Genomic DNA, 25,349 nt, shown 5'->3' with positions numbered 1-25,349 from the left:
TAAAAGAGTACTACAATAGTATTTATTTAAAAACTTTAACCTTGCTTTGTGAATTGGCCCTACATGTTTTGCCTAGTGCAGAGTGGCAGCCTGTACTTCTACCAGGGTGGGGTGTGGGGGACCACACGCGCACACATACACATGAGGAATTCACACATGCACGCACACACACATCCATTCTCAACACTCATTCCCGAATATTCATGCATGCACCAAACATTACAAATAAAATCATACTTACCTGTCCAGCTCTGCCTCTGAGATCCCAGGAGGGTTGGGACTGTTGTCATTGGCTGACCTTATGGCAGCCAATGAGGGAAGGCAGTAGTCCCTCACTCGTCACAGAGTGGGACGGGGTCAGTGAGACTGCTGATCCCACCCCACTCCGTAATGAGGTGTCAGTGATTGACACTCGGCCCTGGGCACTTCAAGACTTAGAACTGAAGCGCCCAGGTCTGAGGCAATCAGTGACAGTCACCCTTCTCACAAGAGGAAGGGACTCGAGGTGCTTTGCCAGGATGAAGATGCCACGCCCACAGGAGCTGTGAATTCTTCAGCCCGGCAAAGTTCAGCTTAGGCAGCCAAGAGCCTGCGCATTTACCACATGTCTACTTCCTGGCTGCCTGACCTGAAAATAAAGAGTGTATGACAGGCTGACCTGTGCTCAGCATGACAGACATTGTTTATAGTGGCTAAAAGGTGAGGGGGCGTGGCCCCTCAGCCTATTAGGAGGGGCTGCGGCTGATAGTGCATCAGTCTGCCATCTCTTTTTGATGTGTGTATGAAGGCATGCCCATTATGCTAACCATATTTCTAGAGGAAAATATTAGAGCTAATTAGAACATTGGAATGTTGGGAGCTCCATTGCAGACAATGGAGTGCTCCCTGCTTCTACGGGCCGGTAAAGGCCCGCAGAGCAACATTCCAATGTTCAACAAAGGCTTCTCGAAGTTCGAGGGGATTTATATCCCCTCGAGCTTCGAGAACCCTTTGTTTAATTTGTTAGAACATTCTGCCCTCTAGTGGCAGAATGTTCTAATAGCCTTATAGCCCTTCGCAGCAGGGCTATACCGGCTATTAAAGTCCCGCTGTTTCGTTAAAGTCCCTCGCCTTTGGCTCGGGCCTTTAACGATTCAGCGGGCCTTTAATAGCCGGTATAGCCCGCTACGGCGGGCTATAAGGCTATAGTAATACAATTCCACAATGTTCTTAACCCCAGATATGTGAAATGTGTGGAATGCATCAGTTAAGCAATCAATTGTGCATTTTCCACAAGCCTAAGTGGACGCCATACATGAAGCTATGCACATGACATATTCAGCATGAGTTGCAAGGGGATGTAGAAGAATAACAAAATATTTACATACTATGGCAATACAGGAAATGTAAATCTAACACTTTAAGTATGTACATCTATGCTTCTGTGATTCAGTCTTTGAAGGTTTAAACAACTGCACGTGGTTAGGAAACGGCTAAGAATACATAAAGCGGAAAGAGACCACAGGAAGCACAATAAAATGGTAGAATGTAGAAGTGAAATATATAATCATGAGCAGCACAAAGAACAAAAATAATGACTCTTAGTGCTATGTTTTGTACTTACGACTTAAATGTCACATATCGACAAATTAAGATCTGCAGAACCTTTCGAAAGCCTGGTTTTTTTATTGAGAAAATTTCTAATATGAATAAATAGAGTTCAAAACAAATACACCCGCGTATTTGCTTACATAGGCAAAAAAATGCAAATCACCATAATATCCCAAGATTTCAAGGGCCAGTTAGAAATTCTAAATGAAGGCAAATGAAAGCCTTACCCTTTGTTCTCTTTCTCTGCATTTGGGACGATTGCAACCAGGTCATCGAGGTAGCCATTTCTAAGACAGAGAAAATCAATGGTGATCAATAAGATTACAATTAATGGTAATATCATCTTTCTAAAATCAATATGAAAGCGGAGAAGGCGCAGCACCCATATACTGAAAAGAAGCGAGACTTCCTGGATGCTGGACTGATGCAGACTTTAGAGCCTGGGGTACATTTATGGATCTAGAGATCTCCTTTCAGCCATTCCAAGTGGAAAGGGGGCGTGTCCATGCATTCCCAGGTCATGGGGTTGTGCTTTAGTGGAGAGACATGGAACGCTTAACCAAGAGCTGTAGTAAGCAGGTAGTAATGGGAATACAATATCGTTAAATACTGAGGGAATACCAGAGGTAGGACACGTGAAATGGGGTATCCCCATTCAAACTCATTTACTTCCCTTAAGTGGGGGTGTGTGTATCATTAGTTCTACATCTGCAGTAATATCTTAGCTCTGGCACGTGAGAAGCCCATTTCGGCCAAACACCGGCTGTCCTTCACTACTCAACTAGGGCCTGGGGGCCATTTTCCTTGCATGGATTAAGGCCTATTGTCAGGGCTGGACTGGCCGTAGCAGGTATCAAGTGTTTCCACGGGAGGCTGGGAGGGTGGGGGGGGGGGCAGTTTTGTAGCTGTGCTTGGCGTTTTTTAGTTACTGGGGGCTGGTTTTGCAGTGCGGGTGCAATATCTGCCTCTAGTAACAAAATTAGCAGTGCTTCACACTTGCACCCCCACTCTCGGAGGGGGGGGGGGCGGGGGCCTTGTTACTGCAAAACTGCCAGGGCTGCTCTGAATTCCCAGTCCGGTCCTGCCTACAAAACACCTGCTACACCACTGTTCTACTGTAAAGCCACAAAGCCTTGTTTTGCGTCTGCAAGACTTCCCTCTTCTGATAAAATTGTTATTCCTGTGAAACAATGTGGTCAGTGGCAGTGAGGCTTTTTCCTGTAGCTGTTGTTTAAGAGTAACTACAATACGCGCACGCATGCTGGAAAATACTAATATTTCTGTGAAAAGAACCAATGTTGAGTTAAAACCCCTTAGGAAGCATTACAGCAGTAGGATGTCTATCTAACATGTTATGGTAAGTGTAACATGGGCTCTGGTGGTTGCAAGTGTTTGTGGCATTGCAGTTCATTTTTGTACACCAGACTTTTTTCATCATCAAGCGTGAAAGAGAGAAGGAGATAGGAAAGCAGACGAGGAGGTGAGGAAGATGGGAAGAAAGACCGGAAAGCTTTGAGAAAAGGGGAGAGCTGGGATAAAAAGAGACCCAATAAGGGTGAGATAGGTGTAGTAGAGAGGTATGAGGTGGAACGTGGAATCAAGACCAAGCAGCCTTGGCATGCAGCAACCATAGCATACGACAGCTCTATTGGTGTCCTAAGGACATCTTTAGGCCTCTGCATTTAGTTGTATTTTTACGAATAAAGCATTGGTTCCAACCAGACGGAGTCTCCAGAGATGGAATGGGCAGGTCTCAGCAATGACGCGTATCAGAAATGGTCAGCATATGCTTGAATCTGCTGGTAATGTGTTGACCTGGCCAGACAAGCTCTGACACCAGTGCAGCACATGAAGCACCCAACAAGCCTTCAACTTATTTACATTTAGAGTTTATGTGAGAGTAATGTAAGTGTGTCAATTCATTTCATGACCGGGAGGACAAGTTCATCCAATGATGTTCGGATTGATTACCGCTTCTTAATGCAAACAAATCCATTTCGGACAGTGCAAGGCAAAACTTTCCCTCGGCATGAGAGCGCTTTCCATAAGTGCGGCATCGTATTGAACTACTTGTTACTGAACTATTTGTTTTCACCAAAATAAATTGGTTTTATTACCATTGTTCACAGTACCCACACTAGTACAGGCTGATCCTTCAACTTGACCACAAATGAATTCAGAAATATCACTCAGAAAACAATTATACTGTGCCATGGGGCGCCGGCAAACAGGCAGAACTTATCTGGAACCCTACATTAATCACAGATTTTAGATGTTAATGCTTAAAACCTTTTGTTTCATAGTTACTGCGTTTTGTGGTTTTGTTTGTGACTTGTCAACCAATCAATCAGTCTGTTAGTATTTATAAAGGTCAGCTAATCACCCGATGGGGTATCCAGACGCTTGAAGGTCCTGGAGGCTTATTTGAACAGCCAGGTCTTGAGGGCCATTTGGAACTTGAGTGTATGTTTGTATAAAGAAGTTGAATATTCATTTGATACAAACTGTTCATTGCCTTTAATCTTACACCAATAGTTGCCTATATTTGACAATTTAGTATCAAAGGACCTTCAGTGAGTATGCTAGCTGGAAGCAAAGTAGACCGCTAGGTGGTTAAACCAAGATGTACTGGGCTGAGGCAAAGTATTCTCTGCTTCTTAGTAGGTAAGAACATTATTAAGTAGATCGCTGTAGCGGACAAGCCATTTCCGACCAGCCCTCTAGTGCAACACCTATCAAAAAACACTCACCCTCCTTACAGAGACTATGTGGCCAAGATGTCCGAATCTTTTTTTTTACCACAAAGCCTCTGATTCACTAAATCACAGGATTTGTGACCTTTAAATAGCTTTAACAAATGCACTAAACCTATTTAGCGAATCAGTGACATGCTACAGAATTGCTAAGTAGGTGTAGAAAATCACAAGCAATTGCTATTTGGATATCCAGTTCCAAAACAGTAATACTTTCCCATTCACACACAGGACGGAGTTCTCAAGGGACACCTTCCCATTTGAGAATGCAAAAAATTATATTTTTTAAGAGAAGGCAGTAGTACCACGGGTAAAATTAAACTTAAATGGTCATTATTATTTTTTAAAAGCTTCCCATTTTCCTTTAAGGAGAACGGGTTGCATTACAAAAATATGTATATACTTCCTTTAAAAGCAATCATAGACATGGTAGTCTGCTGACCCCAGCAGGCCACCATCCCCAGCCCTGTGAGGGCTGTATTTCCTTATGGGTTGCAAATTTCGACCTTTCTCATTTATATTCATGAGGCAGATCTATTTGCCAACCACTTAAAATCCATTATTTAAAAATAAATCTTTCATACATTAAGAATAGCGATTACCAAATCGCGATTCCAAAAAATTGCTATATGGAATTCGCTATTCTAAACATTTGTATATCTAGCTGTAAGTTTGGTTGTCTGGATAATTGAACAATCTACTTTCAAGACATTGGATCTTACAGCAGACTTTTATGCTATTGATTTTATGGAAATGAAACAGAGACTTGAGGCACAGACAGGAAGGAAGGACAACTCTACAACAGGCTGTTCAATTACTTTTAGGATCTGTTCCCATCTTCCCTATTTAGGGGTGATGGTTTAGGTAGATTCAAATATTCTTACCAAACCCTGTTACTTCCACTAGCAACTCTGACCATAGACCGAATATGACATCACCTCCTTTGAGTAGCAAAGTACCTCTATATGCAGCCATGGTACTTTCGAAACCAATTCTTAACAGATTCCCTTTTTCATTCTGTTAAGAATGAGAGAAATATACATCGCAAACCACCAAATCCATGCAATAGCCAAATAAATCTGTCCTTATTGATGTTTGAATACAGCTCAGGCCTGGAAATGACACTTCATATTTTGATTTATTTTTTGTTTCAAATGTTTTTTTCTGAAAAACCGCAAAAGCTATTTAGCTCAAACCTTGTTGTTTCCTTGAAGTAACTTCTTTTCTGTAAAGACTACAATCATTGGGAGCTTCCAATGCATCCTCTATTGCAAGGATCAGTAGTAACGTCACCAATGGCCTGGTGGCAGTCTGTATGTAAATTACTTAATACCCGCAGCCTCTGGAGAACTGGAGAATCACTATTTGCTGAGGGAAGGCTGAAATTTGCACTCGCCCAAAGGGCTTTTACCAGAGCAGGGTTATTTCATGGTGTAGCCACATGCTCCAACCAAAAGCATGCCTAGTGTTCCAAGCCACATGTACTTGCGTTATATTACTGATGTGCTGCATGTCTATGCATCTAAGAAGTTGAACTCTTCTCAGTGTAATAGATTGGAGGATGAATTTCCCTAATGGTAGTACAGTCTCTGAACCTACTGTGACTGAGTCTCCCTAATTTATTTTGACTCACTGTAGGCTCTGGTAAAATGGACTTCAGTGGTAACTGCCCGTGCATGTTTTTTAAAATAAGGTGTGCTGGGGAAGGAGCCTCTGACTTGCTACAAGTGATCATGTCTACACATGGGTGTGTGGGCTGATTGAGAGGGACGACTCAGCCCGGTATCTATGAACAGGCGGCCTGTCACAGATGGGACCTATAACAGATTGACTATGGCCTGTGCAGGAGCTATAATTTAAATGGTCACCCAACCAAAAAAATCTGCATTTCCTTTTGCCTGCACTGTGAGTCTGCAGTGCTTTACTGCGAGAGTGTAATACTTCACTGTAAGCCTGTAGTGCTTTACTGCATTCACACTGTAGGCGAAAAGTGGGCAAAAATACCAACTTGGCCTTGGTGCAACAAGTTGTGAATTCTTTTTCTAGAGGTATAAATAAAAAAGCCCAGGGTGCGTACATAAAATACATTTGGCCATATTTGCACTCCCTCTTATGCTGTGGGGGGTTGCAGCATTTTCCTAAGTCCAACCCTAAAAAGATTATGGATTTGGAGAGGGTTTGCCTGTTCCTGTGAGTGGTTGGGTGTGTGTGTGGGGGGGGTGGATATGCATGGGCTAATTAACCCACAATTACTAACAAGCTTGGGCATGCTTTTTCTCACAGAAACAAAGGGAGGAATCTAGACCTCTGGCAGTACTCAAAGGGAGGATGGGGTTCCTTTTGAAGTTTTTGAGGGAAGGGAGCAGCTGGCTGTATCAGTTAGGGGTGGAGCTAAAGGTTCTAAAAGAGCCGTGGGTGAAGAAAGGTTGAATTTGTCATTTTGGAAAATCCAAAATACTGGGCAATGGGATGGATCAGGTGTGGAGCAATTACCTGGCATCTTTGAATTAACATGAGAAGTCCAACTTCAAGAACGTGCTACCTGATCTTTTTAAATCCCTGCACAAAGGAAGTACACTCAGAAGCATTGAGGCCTGCAGAAATCAAGGAAAGATGGGCCTCATGCGGACAGCCCTGTCTGGAGTGATGGGACTCTCTGGCCTTGCACTGACTTGGACTCTGTTAGACGTGTCTCCAGGTCCATTGGCACTGATCTCCCCATTCTCTCTGTGGGACAGTAGAATTTGCACTTGTTAGGGACCCTGAAGACGAGAGTTCCCTTCAGGGCTGGAATGGCCATAGCAGACACCAGGTGTTTACCCGGTGGGCCGCCAGGGTGGGGGCCGGTTTTGGGCCCCTGTGGGCTGTTTTTGTTAACGGGGGCTGGCAATATTGCCCCCCTGTAACAAATCAACTGAAACTGGCCCAGGCAAACAGATCCGCCGCACCCACTTCCCCCCCAGGGGGGCTGGCCGAGCAGTTTGCCAGGGCTGGTTTCGGTAACCGGTCTGGCCCTGGTTCCCATGCTACTTCTGTGAATTGAAGTATATAGAGCGGTCCCAGACCAACAAACACAATAAACACTTTATCTTCACACATTTACATAGAATCAAAAGTAATGCAGGTTATCAGTGTTTTTATTTTCACTGAACCCAAAAGAACCGTATAATGGTTATACATTCACTAGTATTAAACACAAAATTAGAAGTGCGCCCACAAGAGGGAAGGGGAGGAGTGCAAAGGGAGGGGGGTGTTGTTTCAATTAGTTAACATCACTAATGTAACAAATCCATAAGTACAAATACATAAGTGAAACCATCATTATCATTGATACCTAAATGAAGGATCAAGACAAACACATGTTAAATAAAACATTCTACATAGAAAAACGAGACTCCTGTAGTGATTTTTAATATCAAGCTTGGGGTGAGGAGTTCGTATAGGTAGAAGATGGTCTACGTTTCGACCCAGAGGTGTAGGACGTTGGATCCTTACTCGAGGGTCTTCATCAGGACGTGGGGGGGTGAAGGGAGAGGTGGGGCCGGGTCCTAAGTGCAATGTGAAAGAATGCGCATTAATTTAAACGGTCTCAAAAGAGTCCCGACATGCATGAATTTAAAAAGCCCGCAGGCTGGTCACATCAAAATACAAAACATGTGGTAGAGGAGTTAGAAACGATTAAGATTAAAAAGGAGGTGAACTGAGGGCGGAACAGAGAGAATACCTGGCAGCGCAGGTAGACAAGGCCGCGAGCCTGCTGGGCGTCTTGCGTCTCCAGGCAGGGCCCAGTCCAGATTAATGATATGAGTTGTCTGAAACAAACATGTGAGACCAATTCGGTACATTAGGACCAAACACATATGGTAACCTGTGTTCAAGCAGGTAGGGGCAAAAAACGACAAGGGCCTACCTTGTGGTAAATAGAACAACCGTTCTTAATGGCCCGCCGGGTGGGGTCCTTCAAATACGCTATGGCAAAACCCCAGGCTCTTGTCTGAAAAAACGAGTGGGTATCGGATGTCAGAATCATGAAACAATGGCACGTATTGTCAGCTGGGTGAGACCGCGGAGCAAGAACTCACCCAAGGGAGATGATCTCCGGGAGGAGCCGACTCGGCATTTCTCCTTGAAAATGACAGGGGCCTCCGTGGTCTAAGCGTCAAAGTGCTTCAGACCGCCATCTAGAAGAACGGAGAAATGAGGAAATGGATGGGCTCTAAACAGAGGGGTTTAGACAAACGCGGCTGCTGTCAGGGAACTCACCCGTGTTCGGTAAAAGCGGAGCCAGCGTCAGCGCGTGTCAGCCTGGAACCAGGAAGGGTTGCCATGGCTACGCGGATCGATTATATAAACTGGTGAAGACAGACTCAGACGCGTTGCTAAGTGACCGGGTAGCGTCCCAAATTGCGAGGAAAGACTGGTACAAGGGGAATGTTACAGATGGTAGACGGAGTTAATACGACATGTTAATAAAGGTTCAATCTATAGGAAATTAAAACTCACGAATGAGCCCCAAATAAGCATAGAAGTCAACAGTGAGCTAGATACCACAAACAGGAAAATGTTGCGCGAAACTGCCAAGCATGGCGTTCAGGCGCACAGTATCTCAGAACAGGGTAGATCCACTGGTCAAATACATACTCTGAGAAAAAATTATTATAAAGGAGAGTCGCATTCAATACAATCCAAAAAATGCGCGGACCAACCCAGCATGATAGTCAAGGCGCATAAAGGGTCAGGGATTTTTTTATATACAGGACAAATATATTTTATACTTTATACAAAGAGTCCAACTAGTACCTTTATATAATCTCTCAATGTGGTCATTGGTATGCAGCACATGTACTCCATGGTCGCGGACCAACCGTGCAAGGTAGTCAAGCGGCCAAGGAGTCAAACAGGTCACGCTGGCAAGGATAAGAACAATTTTGCCCAATGGGGCTCATGATAACATTGCATAGGACGTCAAAGCGTGGACACACCGAACAAGGTAGTCAAACGCCTGGATTCAGCGGAGAAACACTCAGACTGGATTAGAGAGACAAATGAGTCAGAAAATCAGATTAAGAGTGTGTGTGGGCACCCCTGAGCTTGGGAAGAAGGGACCATATTCACAACGTGGCCATTTGTGCGAAACTGCTTTCTGATTCATTCAGACCCATGGCTACTGAGTCAAAAAGGCGAATCCATTTAATTTCCCTTACATTAAGGACGGGTTCGATGCTACCGCCCCTAGGGCCCAGTTGGACCTGTTCCAGAATGGTCCATTTAAGACTTTCAGGAAGGTGGTTGTGAGTGTTGCAGTGATCGACCAACGGGGCTCCCACCACCTTGCATCTCACGCGGCTGCAATGTTGCAGAAAACGTACCATCGCACGTTGCTGTGTCTGACCCACGTATATCTGGTCGCAGGGGCATATTATGCAATATACCACATTGGTGGAGTTACAATTGGTGTGTGACTTGAGGGCAACTTGATGTTGTTTGTAGGTGAAAATCTTAGTCTGGATGGTCGACGGACAGGCTTTGCAGGACCCACATCGATAGTGTCCCACAATTGGAGGAAGGTTCCACATGGTTGTGATAGATGGTTCAGCTGGGCTCGATAGGAAGGAGCGCACCACATGGTCTCGGATGTTCCTTGCCTTTTTGAATGCGTGGAGAGGGGGGCACTTCATATTAAGGTCCTCAGATATCAGATTCCAATACTTATTGATGGTATGTTTGATCCTGTTACTTTTGGTGGAAAAAGTTGTAACACAGATCAAGCGGTCCTCAATCTTGTTGTGTTTTTCACCTGGTTCTAGTAAGGTCTCTCTGGGGTTGAACCATGCTCTCTTCATGGCTTTCTTTACCAAACGCCTGGGGTATCCACGCTCAAGTAGTCTGCCCATTAGGATTGAGGATTGATCCATATAGTCCTCCTTCCTGCTGCAATTGCGGCGAATTCGCAAGAACTGGCCAAAGGGGAGGTTGTCACGGAGGCCCCTAGGGTGGTGACTGGAGTACAGAAGGAGCGAGTTCCTCTCCGTGGGTTTTCTGAACAGGTTGGTTCGGAGCATCTCATTCTCCACAAAGATGGTTAGGTCCAGGAAATCGATGGATTTCTTATCATATTTGATCGTGAACTTGATATCTGGTGATCTATCATTGAGCCAGTTGAAGAAGTGGGTGATATCATCCTCGGTGCCTGACCAGATACAGATAACGTCATCTATGTATCTCATCCAAAGTTGTATTTGGGATCTGAACGGATTGGCATTGGTGAGTACAAAGGTATCTTCATACATGGACATGAAGATTATGGCCAGATCGGGAGCAAAGGCCGCCCCCATCGCCACGCCCTTGGTCTGGAGATAAAAGCAATTGCGGAAAATGAAGAAGTTCCTCATCATTGCAATCTTAAGCAGTAAGATGATAAATGTTGTTGGTACTTGAACGGGGGCCTCACGTTTGTCAAGGGCAATTGACATGGCAGCCAAGGCCTCATCCTGGGGTATGCTGGTGTACAGAGATACAATGTTGCATGTTACCAGGAGGTCTCGTGTAGAGTCGAAAGGGTGATCATCGATCAAGTTGATGGTTTGAGTAGTGTCCCTTAAGTATGTGGTCGTAGCCTCGGCCAGTGGTTTTAGGAAGAAATCCACGTATCTACACAGTGGTTCCAGCAGGGAGCCACATCCGGACACAATGGGGCGTCCCGGAGGCTTTTGGAGATCCTTATGAACTTTGGGCAAAGTATAGATGGTGGGGAGGCGGGGGTGCTTTTGATTCAAATACTGGAATTCATGTTCCGAAAGGAAACCTTGTTGGAGGCCATCCTGGGTGACCCTCTGAATCTCAGCCATTATACTTTGAGATGGATCCCCGCCCAATTGTCTGTAGCTGATCCCGTCGTTAAGCTGCCGTAGGATCTCATTCGTGTAGTTGTCCTGGTCCTGGATAACAATTGAGCCCCCCTTGTCCGCGGGTTTCACGACTATTCCGGTGTTGTCCTTTAAGGATTGGAGTGCCAATTTCTCAGCTCTACTAGTGTTGTGTTTGATGAAAGTATTATCATTCAGGATGGTCTGCACATCGCGAAGCACCAGACTCTCATAGGCCAAAATTCGTTGGGTCATGGCATACGTGGATGGTACAAAGGTGGACGGTGGCCTCAGGTTGGTTGCTGAGGAAGCTAGTTGATAGGGCTTGTCCTTGAAAAAGTAACGCAGTCTTATCTTCCTAAAAAACTTGTGGAGTTCAACCACAGTGTTGAAAGGATCAGGTGTTGATGTAGGAACGAAGGATAGACCACGGCTTAACACTTTAGTTTCATCTTCCTTTAGGGTATAGGTAGAGATGTTAATCACAGGGGAAGTCTCCTTTACCACCTGTAGTTCTTCCTGCGTGTGGATCTCTCGCCATGCTCCTCCTGGGGGAAACTCACTTGCTTGGTGCCTCTCCCTCTCCCGGAGTCCCACTCCTGGCCCGTATTGTATTGGCCTCTGCCGGTACCCCTGTCCCAATTGTTTCCTCTGCCCCGTGGGGGTCTCCATCCGCCCTGTCCTAAAAAAGGGGGGGGTGGTTGGTGGGGCGGTCCGTAAGAGTCCTGGTACCCGTATGCCCCGCTGGGGCCGGCTCTTTCAGAATCCTCACCAGAACTGTATGAGGAATCTGAGAAAGTTGTGAAATTGCGCCTGCCCCTGTATGATCCCCGGCCGCGGTTGGTAAATCTCCCTTGGTTGTCTTGTCTGTAGTATTCGTCCAGGAGGTAGGGATGTGTTCTTTTTTTGTCGTACGACCTCACGTCGCGGGCTAATTTTTCAAGTTTCTTTTTGCTTGTGGTTGTCTCAAAATCCTGGAGGGTCGCCACCAGTTTGGTCAATGCCTCTTTGGAGTTGGTGAGAGTGGAATCCCCACTTATCTCGGCTTTGAGGTCCGTTATTTGCTTAGTTAGAATAGCAATTTGTTCACTGGCTGTTTCAATGCCAAGAACCATCCAATGTCGCGAACAGTTGTTCGCGACAAAACTGAAACCTTCACGGAACTTGGGAACGTCGATGAAGATGGCAGGTTCAACCTTAACCTGTAGGCCCACAGGGATAATGTTGGATTGGAGACACTGTGCTAGGAAATGCCCATGCAATTTGGTTCTAATAAGTTTCTTCTCTAGACGCTCCAACTGATTAACTTTATCGTTGAGGGAAAAGTCAATCACAGGTGTGGTGGAGGACAGAAAAGTATTTGCAGAGTCTGATAGGAATTGTTTGATATAGTCCTCAGTGTAAGAAAGAACCTCCTTATCAACCATAATGGTAGAAAATTTTTAGAAGAGAATAAAGAGAAAAGGAATTGAAGGTAGATATATAAGAAAAAGAACCTCGCAGACTAGCGTCTGCTCGAAGTATGTTGTAGACAGAGGGGTTCGACCCATGTGGTCAAGTGGGACCTGGGTAATAGATTGAAGTATATAGAGCGGTCCCAGACCAACAAACACAATAAACACTTTATCTTCACACATTTACATAGAATCAAAAGTAATGCAGGTTATCAGTGTTTTTATTTTCTGGGTCGAAACGTAGACCATCTTCTACCTATACGAACTCCTCACCCCAAGCTTGATATTAAAAATCACTACAGGAGTCTCGTTTTTCTATGTAGAATGTTTTATTTAACATGTGTTTGTCTTGATCCTTCATTTAGGTATCAATGATAATGATGGTTTCACTTATGTATTTGTACTTATGGATTTGTTACATTAGTGATGTTAACTAATTGAAACAACACCCCCCTCCCTTTGCACTCCTCCCCTTCCCTCTTGTGGGCGCACTTCTAATTTTGTGTTTAATACTAGTGAATGTATAACCATTATACGGTTCTTTTGGGTTCAGTGAAAATAAAAACACTGATAACCTGCATTACTTTTGATTCTATGTAAATGTGTGAAGATAAAGTGTTTATTGTGTTTGTTGGTCTGGGACCGCTCTATATACTTCAATCTATTACCCAGGTCCCACTTGACCACATGGGTCGAACCCCTCTGTCTACAACATACTTCGAGCAGACGCTAGTCTGCGAGGTTCTTTTTCTTATATATCTACCTTCAATTCCTTTTCTCTTTATTCTCTTCTAAAAATTTTCTACCATTATGGTTGATAAGGAGGTTCTTTCTTACACTGAGGACTATATCAAACAATTCCTATCAGACTCTGCAAATACTTTTCTGTCCTCCACCACACCTGTGATTGACTTTTCCCTCAACGATAAAGTTAATCAGTTGGAGCGTCTAGAGAAGAAACTTATTAGAACCAAATTGCATGGGCATTTCCTAGCACAGTGTCTCCAATCCAACATTATCCCTGTGGGCCTACAGGTTAAGGTTGAACCTGCCATCTTCATCGACGTTCCCAAGTTCCGTGAAGGTTTCAGTTTTGTCGCGAACAACTGTTCGCGACATTGGATGGTTCTTGGCATTGAAACAGCCAGTGAACAAATTGCTATTCTAACTAAGCAAATAACGGACCTCAAAGCCGAGATAAGTGGGGATTCCACTCTCACCAACTCCAAAGAGGCATTGACCAAACTGGTGGCGACCCTCCAGGATTTTGAGACAACCATAATCAAAAAGAAACTTGAAAAATTAGCCCGCGACGTGAGGTCGTACGACAAAAAAAGAACATATCCCTACCTCCTGGACGAATACTACAGACAAGACAACCAAGGGAGATTTACCAACCGCGGCCGGGGATCATACAGGGGCAGGCGCAATTTCACAACTTTCTCAGATTCCTCATACAGTTCTGGTGAGGATTCTGAAAGAGCCGGCCCCAGCGGGGCATACGGGTACCAGGACTCTTACGGACCGCCCCACCAACCACCCCCCCCTTTTTTAGGACAGGGCGGATGGAGACCCCCACGGGGCAGAGGAAACAATTGGGACAGGGGTACCGGCAGAGGCCAATACAATACGGGCCAGGAGTGGGACTCCGGGAGAGGGAGAGGCACCAAGCAAGTGAGTTTCCCCCAGGAGGAGCATGGCGAGAGATCCACACGCAGGAAGAACTACAGGTGGTAAAGGAAACTTCCCCTGTGATTAACATCTCTACCTATACCCTAAAGGAAGATGAAACTAAAGTGTTAAGCCGTGGTCTATCCTTCGTTCCTACATCAACACCTGATCCTTTCAACACTGTGGTTGAACTCCACAAGTTTTTTAGGAAGATAAGACTGCGTTACTTTTTCAAGGACAAGCCCTATCAACTAGCTTCCTCAGCAACCAACCTGAGGCCACCGTCCACCTTTGTACCATCCACGTATGCCATGACCCAACGAATTTTGGCCTATGAGAGTCTGGTGCTTCGCGATGTGCAGACCATCCTGAATGATAATACTTTCATCAAACACAACACTAGTAGAGCTGAGAAATTGGCACTCCAATCCTTAAAGGACAACACCGGAATAGTCGTGAAACCCGCGGACAAGGGGGGCGCAATTGTTATCCAGGACCAGGACAACTACACGAATGAGATCCTACGGCAGCTTAACGACGGGATCAGCTACAGACAATTGGGCGGGGATCCATCTCAAAGTATAATGGCTGAGATTCAGAGGGTCACCCAGGATGGCCTCCAACAAGGTTTCCTTTCGGAACATGAATTCCAGTATTTGAATCAAAAGCACCCCCGCCTCCCCACCATCTATACTTTGCCCAAAGTTCATAAGGATCTCCAAAAGCCTCCGGGACGCCCCATTGTGTCCGGATGTGGCTCCCTGCTGGAACCACTGTGTAGATACGTGGATTCCTTTCTAAAACCACTGGCCGAGGCTACGACCACATACTTAAGGGACACTACTCAAACCATCAACTTGATCGATGATCACCCTTTCGACTCTACACGAGACCTCCTGGTAACATGCGACATTGTATCTCTGTACACCAGCATACCCCAGGATGAGGCCTTGGCTGCCATGTCAATTGCCCTTGACAAACGTGAGGCCCCCGTTCAAGTACCAACAACATTTATCATCTTACTGCTTAAGATTGCAATGATGAGGAACTTCTTCATTTTCCGCAATTGCTTTTATCTCCAGACCAAGGGCGTGGCGATGGGGGCGGCCTTTGCTCCCGATCTGGCCATAATCTTCATGTCCATGTATGAAGATACCTTTGTACTCACCAATGCCAATCCGTTCAGATCCCAAATACAACTTTGGATGAGATACATAGATGACGTTATCTGTATCTGGTCAGGCACCGAGGATGATATCACCCACTTCTTCAACTGGCTCAATGATAGATCACCAGATATCAAGTTCACGATCAAATATGATAAGAAATCCATCGATTTCCTGGACCTAACCATCTTTGTGGAGAATGAGATGCTCCGAACCAACCTGTTCAGAAAACCCACGGAGAGGAACTCGCTCCTTCTGTACTCCAGTCACCACCCTAGGGGCCTCCGTGACAACCTCCCCTTTGGCCAGTTCTTGCGAATTCGCCGCAATTGCAGCAGGAAGGAGGACTATATGGATCAATCCTCAATCCTAATGGGCAGACTACTTGAGCGTGGATACCCCAGGCGTTTGGTAAAGAAAGCCATGAAGAGAGCATGGTTCAACCCCAGAGAGACCTTACTAGAACCAGGTGAAAAACACAACAAGATTGAGGACCGCTTGATCTGTGTTACAACTTTTTCCACCAAAAGTAACAGGATCAAACATACCATCAATAAGTATTGGAATCTGATATCTGAGGACCTTAATATGAAGTGCCCCCCTCTCCACGCATTCAAAAAGGCAAGGAACATCCGAGACCATGTGGTGCGCTCCTTCCTATCGAGCCCAGCTGAACCATCTATCACAACCATGTGGAACCTTCCTCCAATTGTGGGACACTATCGATGTGGGTCCTGCAAAGCCTGTCCGTCGACCATCCAGACTAAGATTTTCACCTACAAACAACATCAAGTTGCCCTCAAGTCACACACCAATTGTAACTCCACCAATGTGGTATATTGCATAATATGCCCCTGCGACCAGATATACATGGGTCAGACACAGCAACGTGCGAAGGTACGTTTTCTGCAACATTGCAGCCGCGTGAGATGCAAGGTGGTGGGAGCCCCGTTGGTCGATCACTGCAACACTCAAAACCACCTTCCTGAAAGTCTTAAATGGACCATTCTGGAACAGGTCCAACTGGGCCCTAGGGGCGGTAGCATCGAACCCGTCCTTAATGTAAGGGAAATTAAATGGATTCGCCTTTTTGACTCAGTAGCCATGGGTCTGAATGAATCAGAAAGCAGTTACGCACAAATGGCCACGTTGTGAATATGGTCCCTTCTTCCCAAGCTCAGGGGTGCCCACACACACTCTTAATCTGATTTTCTGACTCATTTGTCTCTCTAATCCAGTCTGAGTGTTTCTCCGCTGAATCCAGGCGTTTGACTACCTTGTTCGGTGTGTCCACGCTTTGACGTCCTATGCAATGTTATCATGAGCCCCATTGGGCAAAATTGTTCTTATCCTTGCCAGCGTGACCTGTTTGACTCCTTGGCCGCTTGACTACCTTGCACGGTTGGTCCGCGACCATGGAGTACATGTGCTGCATACCAATGACCACATTGAGAGATTATATAAAGGTACTAGTTGGACTCTTTGTATAAAGTATAAAATATATTTGTCCTGTATATAAAAAAATCCCTGACCCTTTATGCGCCTTGACTATCATGCTGGGTTGGTCCGCGCATTTTTTGGATTGTATTGAATGCGACTCTCCTTTATAATAATTTTTTCTCAGAGTATGTATTTGACCAGTGGATCTACCCTGTTCTGAGATACTGTGCGCCTGAACGCCATGCTTGGCAGTTTCGCGCAACATTTTCCTGTTTGTGGTATCTAGCTCACTGTTGACTTCTATGCTTATTTGGGGCTCATTCGTGAGTTTTAATTTCCTATAGATTGAACCTTTATTAACATGTCGTATTAACTCCGTCTACCATCTGTAACATTCCCCTTGTACCAGTCTTTCCTCGCAATTTGGGACGCTACCCGGTCACTTAGCAACGCGTCTGAGTCTGTCTTCACCAGTTTATATAATCGATCCGCGTAGCCATGGCAACCCTTCCTGGTTCCAGGCTGACACGCGCTGACGCTGGCTCCGCTTTTACCGAACACGGGTGAGTTCCCTGACAGCAGCCGCGTTTGTCTAAACCCCTCTGTTTAGAGCCCATCCATTTCCTCATTTCTCCGTTCTTCTAGATGGCGGTCTGAAGCACTTTGACGCTTAGACCACGGAGGCCCCTGTCATTTTCAAGGAGAAACGCCGAGTCGGCTCCTCCCGGAGATCATCTCCCTTGGGTGAGTTCTTGCTCCGCGGTCTCACCCAGCTGACAATACGTGCCATTGTTTCATGATTCTGACATCCGATACCCACTCGTTTTTTCAGACAAGAGCCTGGGGTTTTGCCATAGCGTATTTGAAGGACCCCACCCGGCGGGCCATTAAGAACGGTTGATCTATTTACCACAAGGTAGGCCCTTGTCGTTTTTTGCCCCTACCTGCTTGAACACAGGTTACCATATGTGTTTGGTCCTAATGTACCGAATTGGTCTCACATGTTTGTTTCAGACAACTCATATCATTAATCTGGACTGGGCCCTGCCTGGAGACGCAAGACGCCCAGCAGGCTCGCGGCCTTGTCTACCTGCGCTGCCAGGTATTCTCTCTGTTCCGCCCTCAGTTCACCTCCTTTTTAATCTTAATCGTTTCTAACTCCTCTACCACATGTTTTGTATTTTGATGTGACCAGCCTGCGGGCTTTTTAAATTCATGCATGTCGGGACTCTTTTGAGACCGTTTAAATTAATGCGCATTCTTTCACATTGCACTTAGGACCCGGCCCCATCTCTCCCTTCACCCCCCCACGTCCTGATGAAGACCCTCGAGTAAGGATCCAACGTCCTACACCTCTGGGTCGAAACGTAGACCATCTTCTACCTATACGAACTCCTCACCCCAAGCTTGATATTAAAAATCACTACAGGAGTCTCGTTTTTCTATGTAGAATGTTTTATTTAACATGTGTTTGTCTTGATCCTTCATTTAGGTATCAATGATAATGATGGTTTCACTTATGTATTTGTACTTATGGATTTGTTACATTAGTGATGTTAACTAATTGAAACAACACCCCCCTCCCTTTGCACTCCTCCCCTTCCCTCTTGTGGGCGCACTTCTAATTTTGTGTTTAATACTAGTGAATGTATAACCATTATACGGTTCTTTTGGGTTCAGTGAAAATAAAAACACTGATAACCTGCATTACTTTTGATTCTATGTAAATGTGTGAAGATAAAGTGTTTATTGTGTTTGTTGGTCTGGGACCGCTCTATATACTTCAATCTATTACCCAGGTCCCACTTGACCACATGGGTCGAACCCCTCTGTCTACAACATACTTCTGTGAATTGGTCATGTGAAGGGTACCCCTGGAGGGGGGCCACCTCATACCTGCTGGACATGAAGGAACCCTGCATGTCCTTGAGAGTCCTTGGCACCTGGAAAATACAAGCTGGGAATATAACTTGCCATAAGGTCCTCAGGGTGCTGATGAGAAAAACCTCAAGCCAAAGATATTACCAGGAGTCAAGACTAAATCGCAGAATCTAAGCCTTGCACAGCTCCCTGCTGCTGAGAGGAGGCAGCTGGATGCTAAAGCTTGAGAACAACTAAACCATCCAGCTTTGGGGCTACAAAGGCGAGGGCAGGCCCTCAGCCACAGCCGGCAGTGGGAGTACCTGCAGGGCGGTGACGTGGGGAGGGGGAGGGGTAGCGTGGGGGGTAGTAATGTATGGATTACGGAGTTTTACAGGTAAGTAAACATTTAAATAAATAAAACGAATTTCGTTGCGCGTACTGCATCGCATTTGGGGATGCAGTGCACTCAACGAAATTCGTTTTATTTATTCAAACGTTTACTTACCTGGGATGCTCCGTAATCCATACATTACTACCCCCAACCTGCCCCTCCCCCTCCCCACGTCACCGCCCTGCAGGTACTCCCACTGCCGCCCGCGGCTGCAGGCCCTGATCTCCCCTCACTGGAAAGAGAGCAGTTAAAAACAGAGAGCCAAGAAAACTTGAAACTTCTAGAAGCCAAGAGGCCTGAAATGAACACTCTGGAGCATGCCACCAACAACACAAAGCAAAACAAAACAATGACAAAGAATCAGCAAGGCCAGAGCAAGCAGCAGTAGTGTAGCCTGCTCATGACAGACTGCCCTGAGGGTTCCATAGGCTGCCAGACAAGATAAGCCTCACGCATCAATCGGTTCATGTAAGATCAATTCTCCCAGTGAGGGCCTGCATCCCAAAGGGTCAGTTCAAGCCGAGAAAGCCTCAGTGAGAGAAGGATCTACACAGCCAGGGTCATTCCTTTGCCAAGCACTCACCACATTAATTGTATCCCTAACTTAATTGGAATTAAAGTGAAGTGCTCGCCAAAGACCCAAAAGCCTTGTCAAGCCGGGAGATGCATCGGACCTAAGGTGCACAGGGCTCCTTCACTAGTACACATAGAAAAGTGCTAATAAAGGTGTGGAGCCAACCAGGGCTTCATGGGCTTCGGGGCTCTCCCAGGGCCCCCCAGTGAAGACCAAACAGGTGCCACAAAACTGCAAGAACACCAGCAACTGAGAAGAAAACATATTTCCTTTGTTTGAAGCCAATTAAAACCAGCAGAAAGATTCCCTGTGGCAGCTGGAAAGAGAACACTGCAGGGTGAAGGCACATCTCAAAAGGCACTCAACCGCCTTTCTTAAATGTGTATATTAATTCCCAAAGTGCCCATGGAGGGCAGGGATTCCACTAAATGAAATTGCTTTGGGAACCACCGATGATCAGTGGCGTGCCCTCTATCACCACCCAAGAGCCCCAATTTTCATTTTTGGAAAGCCACTCCAAGTCTCTTGGGTTCAAAGTCACATCCTTGGAGAGGTTTTCAAGAAACATGACCCCTTCTAGAGTTGGGACATTTGTTTTAAGGCTCTAGGGTGCAGGGATGTTTGATTCTAGTTAATGTGGTTGCCTTAAAGTAGGGTTAATGGTAGAAAAAATGCATGTACTGTATTTTATTAAGCATTTAAAACTTAATTAATCTGTACATTGTTGACAGTAATTCACTCCATATGTTGTTAAATGTCATTGGAAGGTGTTACCATCCTCAAGTTTTTCAATATTGATTTGCATTGTTACTTATTTTATATTTTGCCTTTATGTAAGTGTAACTTTTAATTAATTTACTCCTCACATTGTGTTAGATTCATCGGGGGGTATTGTACTTTTAGGGTTCATAGTTTACTGGGTCGTAGATGGTGAGAGGTGCCTGTAGCACTGGGGTTCCAGGGCACCTGATCTGATGAACCTTCCATTAGTATGTAGTCACCATAGGTATTTTCACCTGCCATTTTTTGTACATATTTGTTAATGTGTGTTTAGTATGAAGCAATGTGTAATAGAGCACTTTTCCTTTTCATAAGAAAGAACACTGACAGTATATTGCTGAGTGCTGCTTGTTCTGTGTGAAGTTCTGAGTTCCTAGCCTGCAGCACCGCCCCTGAGTAAACTTTGGACTGCTTTACCTCACTAGCTGCGAGTCAAGTGCTAAAAAGAGGTACGTGGTTCTTAGCAGGACGGTCTGCAGTACAGAGTCCCAGGACACCAGTGGCAAAAGAGTCCATTGTTATCATTGGGGCCCAATACTCCCTGTCTAACCTGGTCACCTACAACCCGGATTCCATATAACATTCTGCCCCCAGGTCTGGGGCCCTTTATGAGACTGGCTGCTGAAAATAAAAGGTGTTCAGTGGTTATGTTCTTGCAATATTTTAGTTGGGCAACGGGGTAACTCATCTTTTCTAAATTCCCTACTTATTATTCAAGTAAGCAAGTAGGAGTTGTTTGATTAACTTAGTGCCCGTGTGCCAGGTGCTGAAAATCACATATACTGGGGTTTTGGAAAAACATTTTGCCCTATTAAACAGTTCTTAAAGAAGATTGCAGAAAGGGGCAGCATAGCAAACGTATCATAACAAGTATTGTACCTATGTAAAGAGAGTCAGCAACAAACAGGTAGTACACAAAACCGACAGAGTGAACAAGAGAACAGGAGTCTAGTGAAACTGTAACCTTGTAAGGTAAGGAGGGATACCAATTTAAAGCATACATGTACTCCAGCGAAATCCTCCCATAGCAAAGCATAAAAAGTGTAACACATCAACACATGTGTTCACGATTAGGTGTAAGGACATTTTTACAGGTTTATAGTTAGGGTAAGTGTTAGAGTTAGGTTTAGCTTTATGATTAGGGTTAAGGTTCGGCCAAGGTGTAGGGTTAAGTTTAGGGTTAGAGATAAGTTTATGGATAAGGGTCAGTTTAAGCTTAAAGTTAAGCTTAAGGCTAGGAACCAGTGTTTAGGGCTTAGGGTTAGGTTTAGGGATAGGGTTAGGGTTAGAGTTAGGATTAGGGACAGGATTCATGTAAGGGTTTAGACTAGGTCACAGTTAGGGTTGGGTTTGGGATTATGTTGGGGTTAGTATTGGGACAGCGTTAAGATTAAGGTTAGAGTTAGGCTACGGTTAAGTTTTGGTTTATGGTTACAGTTAATAATTTACTGTGGACCTGTTTATGTGCATTATAATTCTGTGCTTTTCTATGCTTTAAGTTAAATGGATTGTTACATAATTTTATGCGGCGTGGATGAAACGGCATCTTTTTGTAGACAACGAAGAGATAAAGAGCAGAGGCAGTGATTCCATTAATAGAGAATGCTGACGATAGAAAATCCCACCCCTTGCTATTTTTATGTCTTCAACGTTTGTATCAGTTACCTTTTCCTGATCCTCACTGTGCAGCTGGGAAACAATTGAGTGTCAGCAATGAGAATGAAATGCATACTGCAACCACCCTCAAGGTGCTATTTCTCATCACATACCTGTCCTGCTGAAAAACTAAAGATCAGCGTGTTCAATTTTAAATAGGTATTGTTCCATAGTGGTTCTACTTTTAGACTTAAACAAAACCTGCCCTACATCAGCAGCCAGAAGGCTAAGCATTAATGCTGTGTGTTGTTTTATAAAGATGAAGGAGAGTGGATAATCTGATATGGATGGTGGGGGGGGGGGTGATATAAAGGATGTTTATATTGGAATGCAAGGATGAGTGATGTGACGTACAGTGCATGGGCTGAATTCTGTGCTCTCTGTACTAAAAAAAGTAAACTTTAAAAACAAGCACTATGAAAGCCAATAGGACATGCCATTGAATAGCGATAGGTGCCCTTCTGGCTTTGCCAAAGCTTGCTGCTGATGTTAAACAACATCAGCAAAAAGAAAAAAAAAGTTGTGGCAGATACTGAACAGCATCAGCAAAAATTAGAAACACAAAACAAAATCGCTGGCACCATTGTGATGATTTATTTGTGAGCATGCGTTAACACACATGCGCACACGTGTTATGATGATGCAACTGACATTTTGGCTCTTATCTTTTTACATTACTGTTCCTGGCTGGCACTGGCAGGTGCAAATTTGGAGCAATACATTAAAAAACATAAAATGAGCACGAAAATACATGATAAAGGAAATGCCCAGTAGCAAAGTAAAAAACAATAATGAGTACATGTGGCAGGGAGGGGCGCTGAGCAGAATGGACAGCAGCAGTAAGCATGGAGGGTAAGGGCAGAAGAACAACAGAAGAGCTGGGGGTGTAGGAAAAAATGCAGAAAAAAGCAGAAAATAAGGCTGCGTGGGACAGAAGGGTATGCTAACTAAGCAAGAGTCAGTGGAGGAATACAGAGAACAAGAAGGTGGAGATGTAAGTATTGGAAGCAGCACATAGTGGGAAGGCAAGACAACAAATGCACTCCCATAGAGTGCTGACAGAAAAAGAAAAAAATTCGGTTCCCTTATTTCGGTTGCATACATTAACCCGAAAAATACGCGAAAGCGCATATTTTGCTGCCAGCAATGTGCGGACAGAGGCAGTGACTGCTTTTTTGTTTCCGAGCTTTGCTGTCCGGCAGCCCGTGCACTAACAGAGAAATATTTTGAGTTAATGTATGTGCTGAAGACGTGAAAAAGAAATACGCAAACCCCTTCTTCACTGGCACAGCACAGAAAAGGGATACAGCCAAGGGGTAAATTTGCTCAGAGAAACATAGCATGTTCGGATGAAAACTATATTTGCCCACGATTTGCAGAATTAGGCTGAACATGTGCTGCATATATTTGCACACAGGGAGCACATTGTAGAAAATAGGCAATTGTGATATTATCCTTTTAAAAGGGCTTTGCAGCACCTGACTGCATTACCGTTTTCCTCATAAAGGCTCACCTGGAGCTGTTTTGCTCCCGCATATTCTTTAGCCTTTTTTTTTTTTTTTTTTACAAAATATGCAATTTTCCCAATTTTTGCACCCACAAAGCCGCTTTTGAAGAGTCACTTTTGCGCCATCCTTGCTGTCTCACCAGTGCTCATACGAATTTAAATGTACTTTTCCCGTGGATAAAAATTGTTTTTGGGAATCAACTCATCGTGTTTCTGAGGCCTACAGTACTGAAAAGGCCAGCCAACAACCTGAGTGCTCAAGGCCCTGTGATTCTGTGGTGTTCGTATTATCTGGTACGTAAGCAGTTGTTGCCCAGGCAACGAGGCATAAGACTGTTTGCAAATATTAAACACACTTAGTTGTTTCGCGTTTCCATTTTTACAAAGCTCAAATAAATAGCACTGCGACTGAGGAGTCACAGGTGAGCCATGTTGTGAAATGCAAAGAATGTACCTGATTAACTATACATCACTCTTTAAAAATGAAAGCCTTCTCTCGAGATACATAGCTCATCACGTGCCGAACCCAGAAACTGGTAAACACTCCCAGCATTGAATGGTAAAGAGGTAGGAAAAGGACCAATGGCACAGCACAATGTATAAACACCACATTCCACTAAGCACAGCTATTGCACCATAAAGCAAGAGCCATAATTAGCATTTGCATGCAAAGGAATGCGAAGAACGTAAACACATAGACGGTGTGTACAGGTCCCAGCTCAATTGCCAATGCACCTCAGAGAGCTGCTCCCATATTTGTCCTTCAGCATTTTAATTTGTAAACACAGCACTGTACAGCACAGCTTACCCTTTGTTGTTTTTTCCTGCAGTGCTTTTTATGTCGATGAGGCTTTCAAGGTCTTGTTCCCTTCAAAAGAAGAGAGAAATTAGCCAGGGTCAATAGCGTTGCAGACAACAGCCAATTAACTAAAAGCATGAACTGTCTTGAAAACCAAGAGCAACCTTGCACGTTAGTAAACTCATCCTGATCTGCGGCATCTATTACTGACACTGCAGAAGCAAAACTGCCGACGTGGATATTTGCAAGAAACTAATACCAGTGGCAGCGAAAAGGCATTTCCTGGAATAATGTAAATGTTTTTTAACGGTGGAGATGCCACTTAGGGGCATATTTACAAGGAAATGGTGGAGCACGGAGCTGCGGCAGAATTTGCAGTGCTGGGCTCCCCAATTTCCAAAATGCAAGACTTACCTCATATTTACAACAAAACAGCGCACCCCTGTGTTTTCCTTAGTGCTAGCGCTACAAATAGCTGTCTAGCGCCAACACAGACACCCTTGAGCCATATTGCAAGGGTGCCTGCATTGTAGGGAATGATTGTTTATGCGCAGGACGGTGCACCTTTCTGCACATAAACAATCAATGATGACAAATTGTTACCTCTATGCATGCTGCAATAGCAAATCATCATTATTTGGGGGGCGTGGCTAAGCGCCCGATCCGGATGGCGGTGCGGCGGTGAAGCTCCGTCTACACCAGGGCCGACTGGCGGCTCACGCACATCATTTTCTGCCGGAGTAGCAGCGCCAGTCATGTCACAGTGCCAGGAATCCGGTGCGGCACCTTTGGCCGGGGTTTGCAGTTTCTAAACCCGCATTTCCTTATCTCCGTCACGG

The 25,349-nt window shown here is 44.9% G+C and overlaps 1 protein-coding gene across 7 annotated transcripts in view; it reads right to left on the bottom strand.

Annotated features, from left to right (window-relative positions):
• The window catches only part of SCEL (sciellin), a 490,458-nt gene that overhangs the window by 40,430 nt on the left and 424,679 nt on the right, over positions 1 to 25,349 (bottom strand). For all 7 annotated transcript variants that reach the window (XM_078657473.1, XM_078657474.1, XM_078657476.1 and 4 more), the window contains 2 exons: positions 24,520 to 24,579; positions 1,818 to 1,877 (listed from right to left, as the gene is read on the bottom strand). In XM_078657473.1, coding sequence (XP_078513599.1) covers positions 1,818 to 1,877; positions 24,520 to 24,579 — 120 coding nt within the window. The remainder of the gene's footprint in view (positions 1 to 1,817; positions 1,878 to 24,519; positions 24,580 to 25,349) is intronic.

The sequence above is a fragment of the Lissotriton helveticus genome, chromosome 8, assembly GCF_964261635.1.
Source record: "Lissotriton helveticus chromosome 8, aLisHel1.1, whole genome shotgun sequence".
NCBI classification, from domain to species: domain Eukaryota; kingdom Metazoa; phylum Chordata; class Amphibia; order Caudata; family Salamandridae; genus Lissotriton; species Lissotriton helveticus.
Note: the sequence above shows the minus strand (reverse complement) of the source record. Positions and strands in the feature narration are given on the sequence as shown.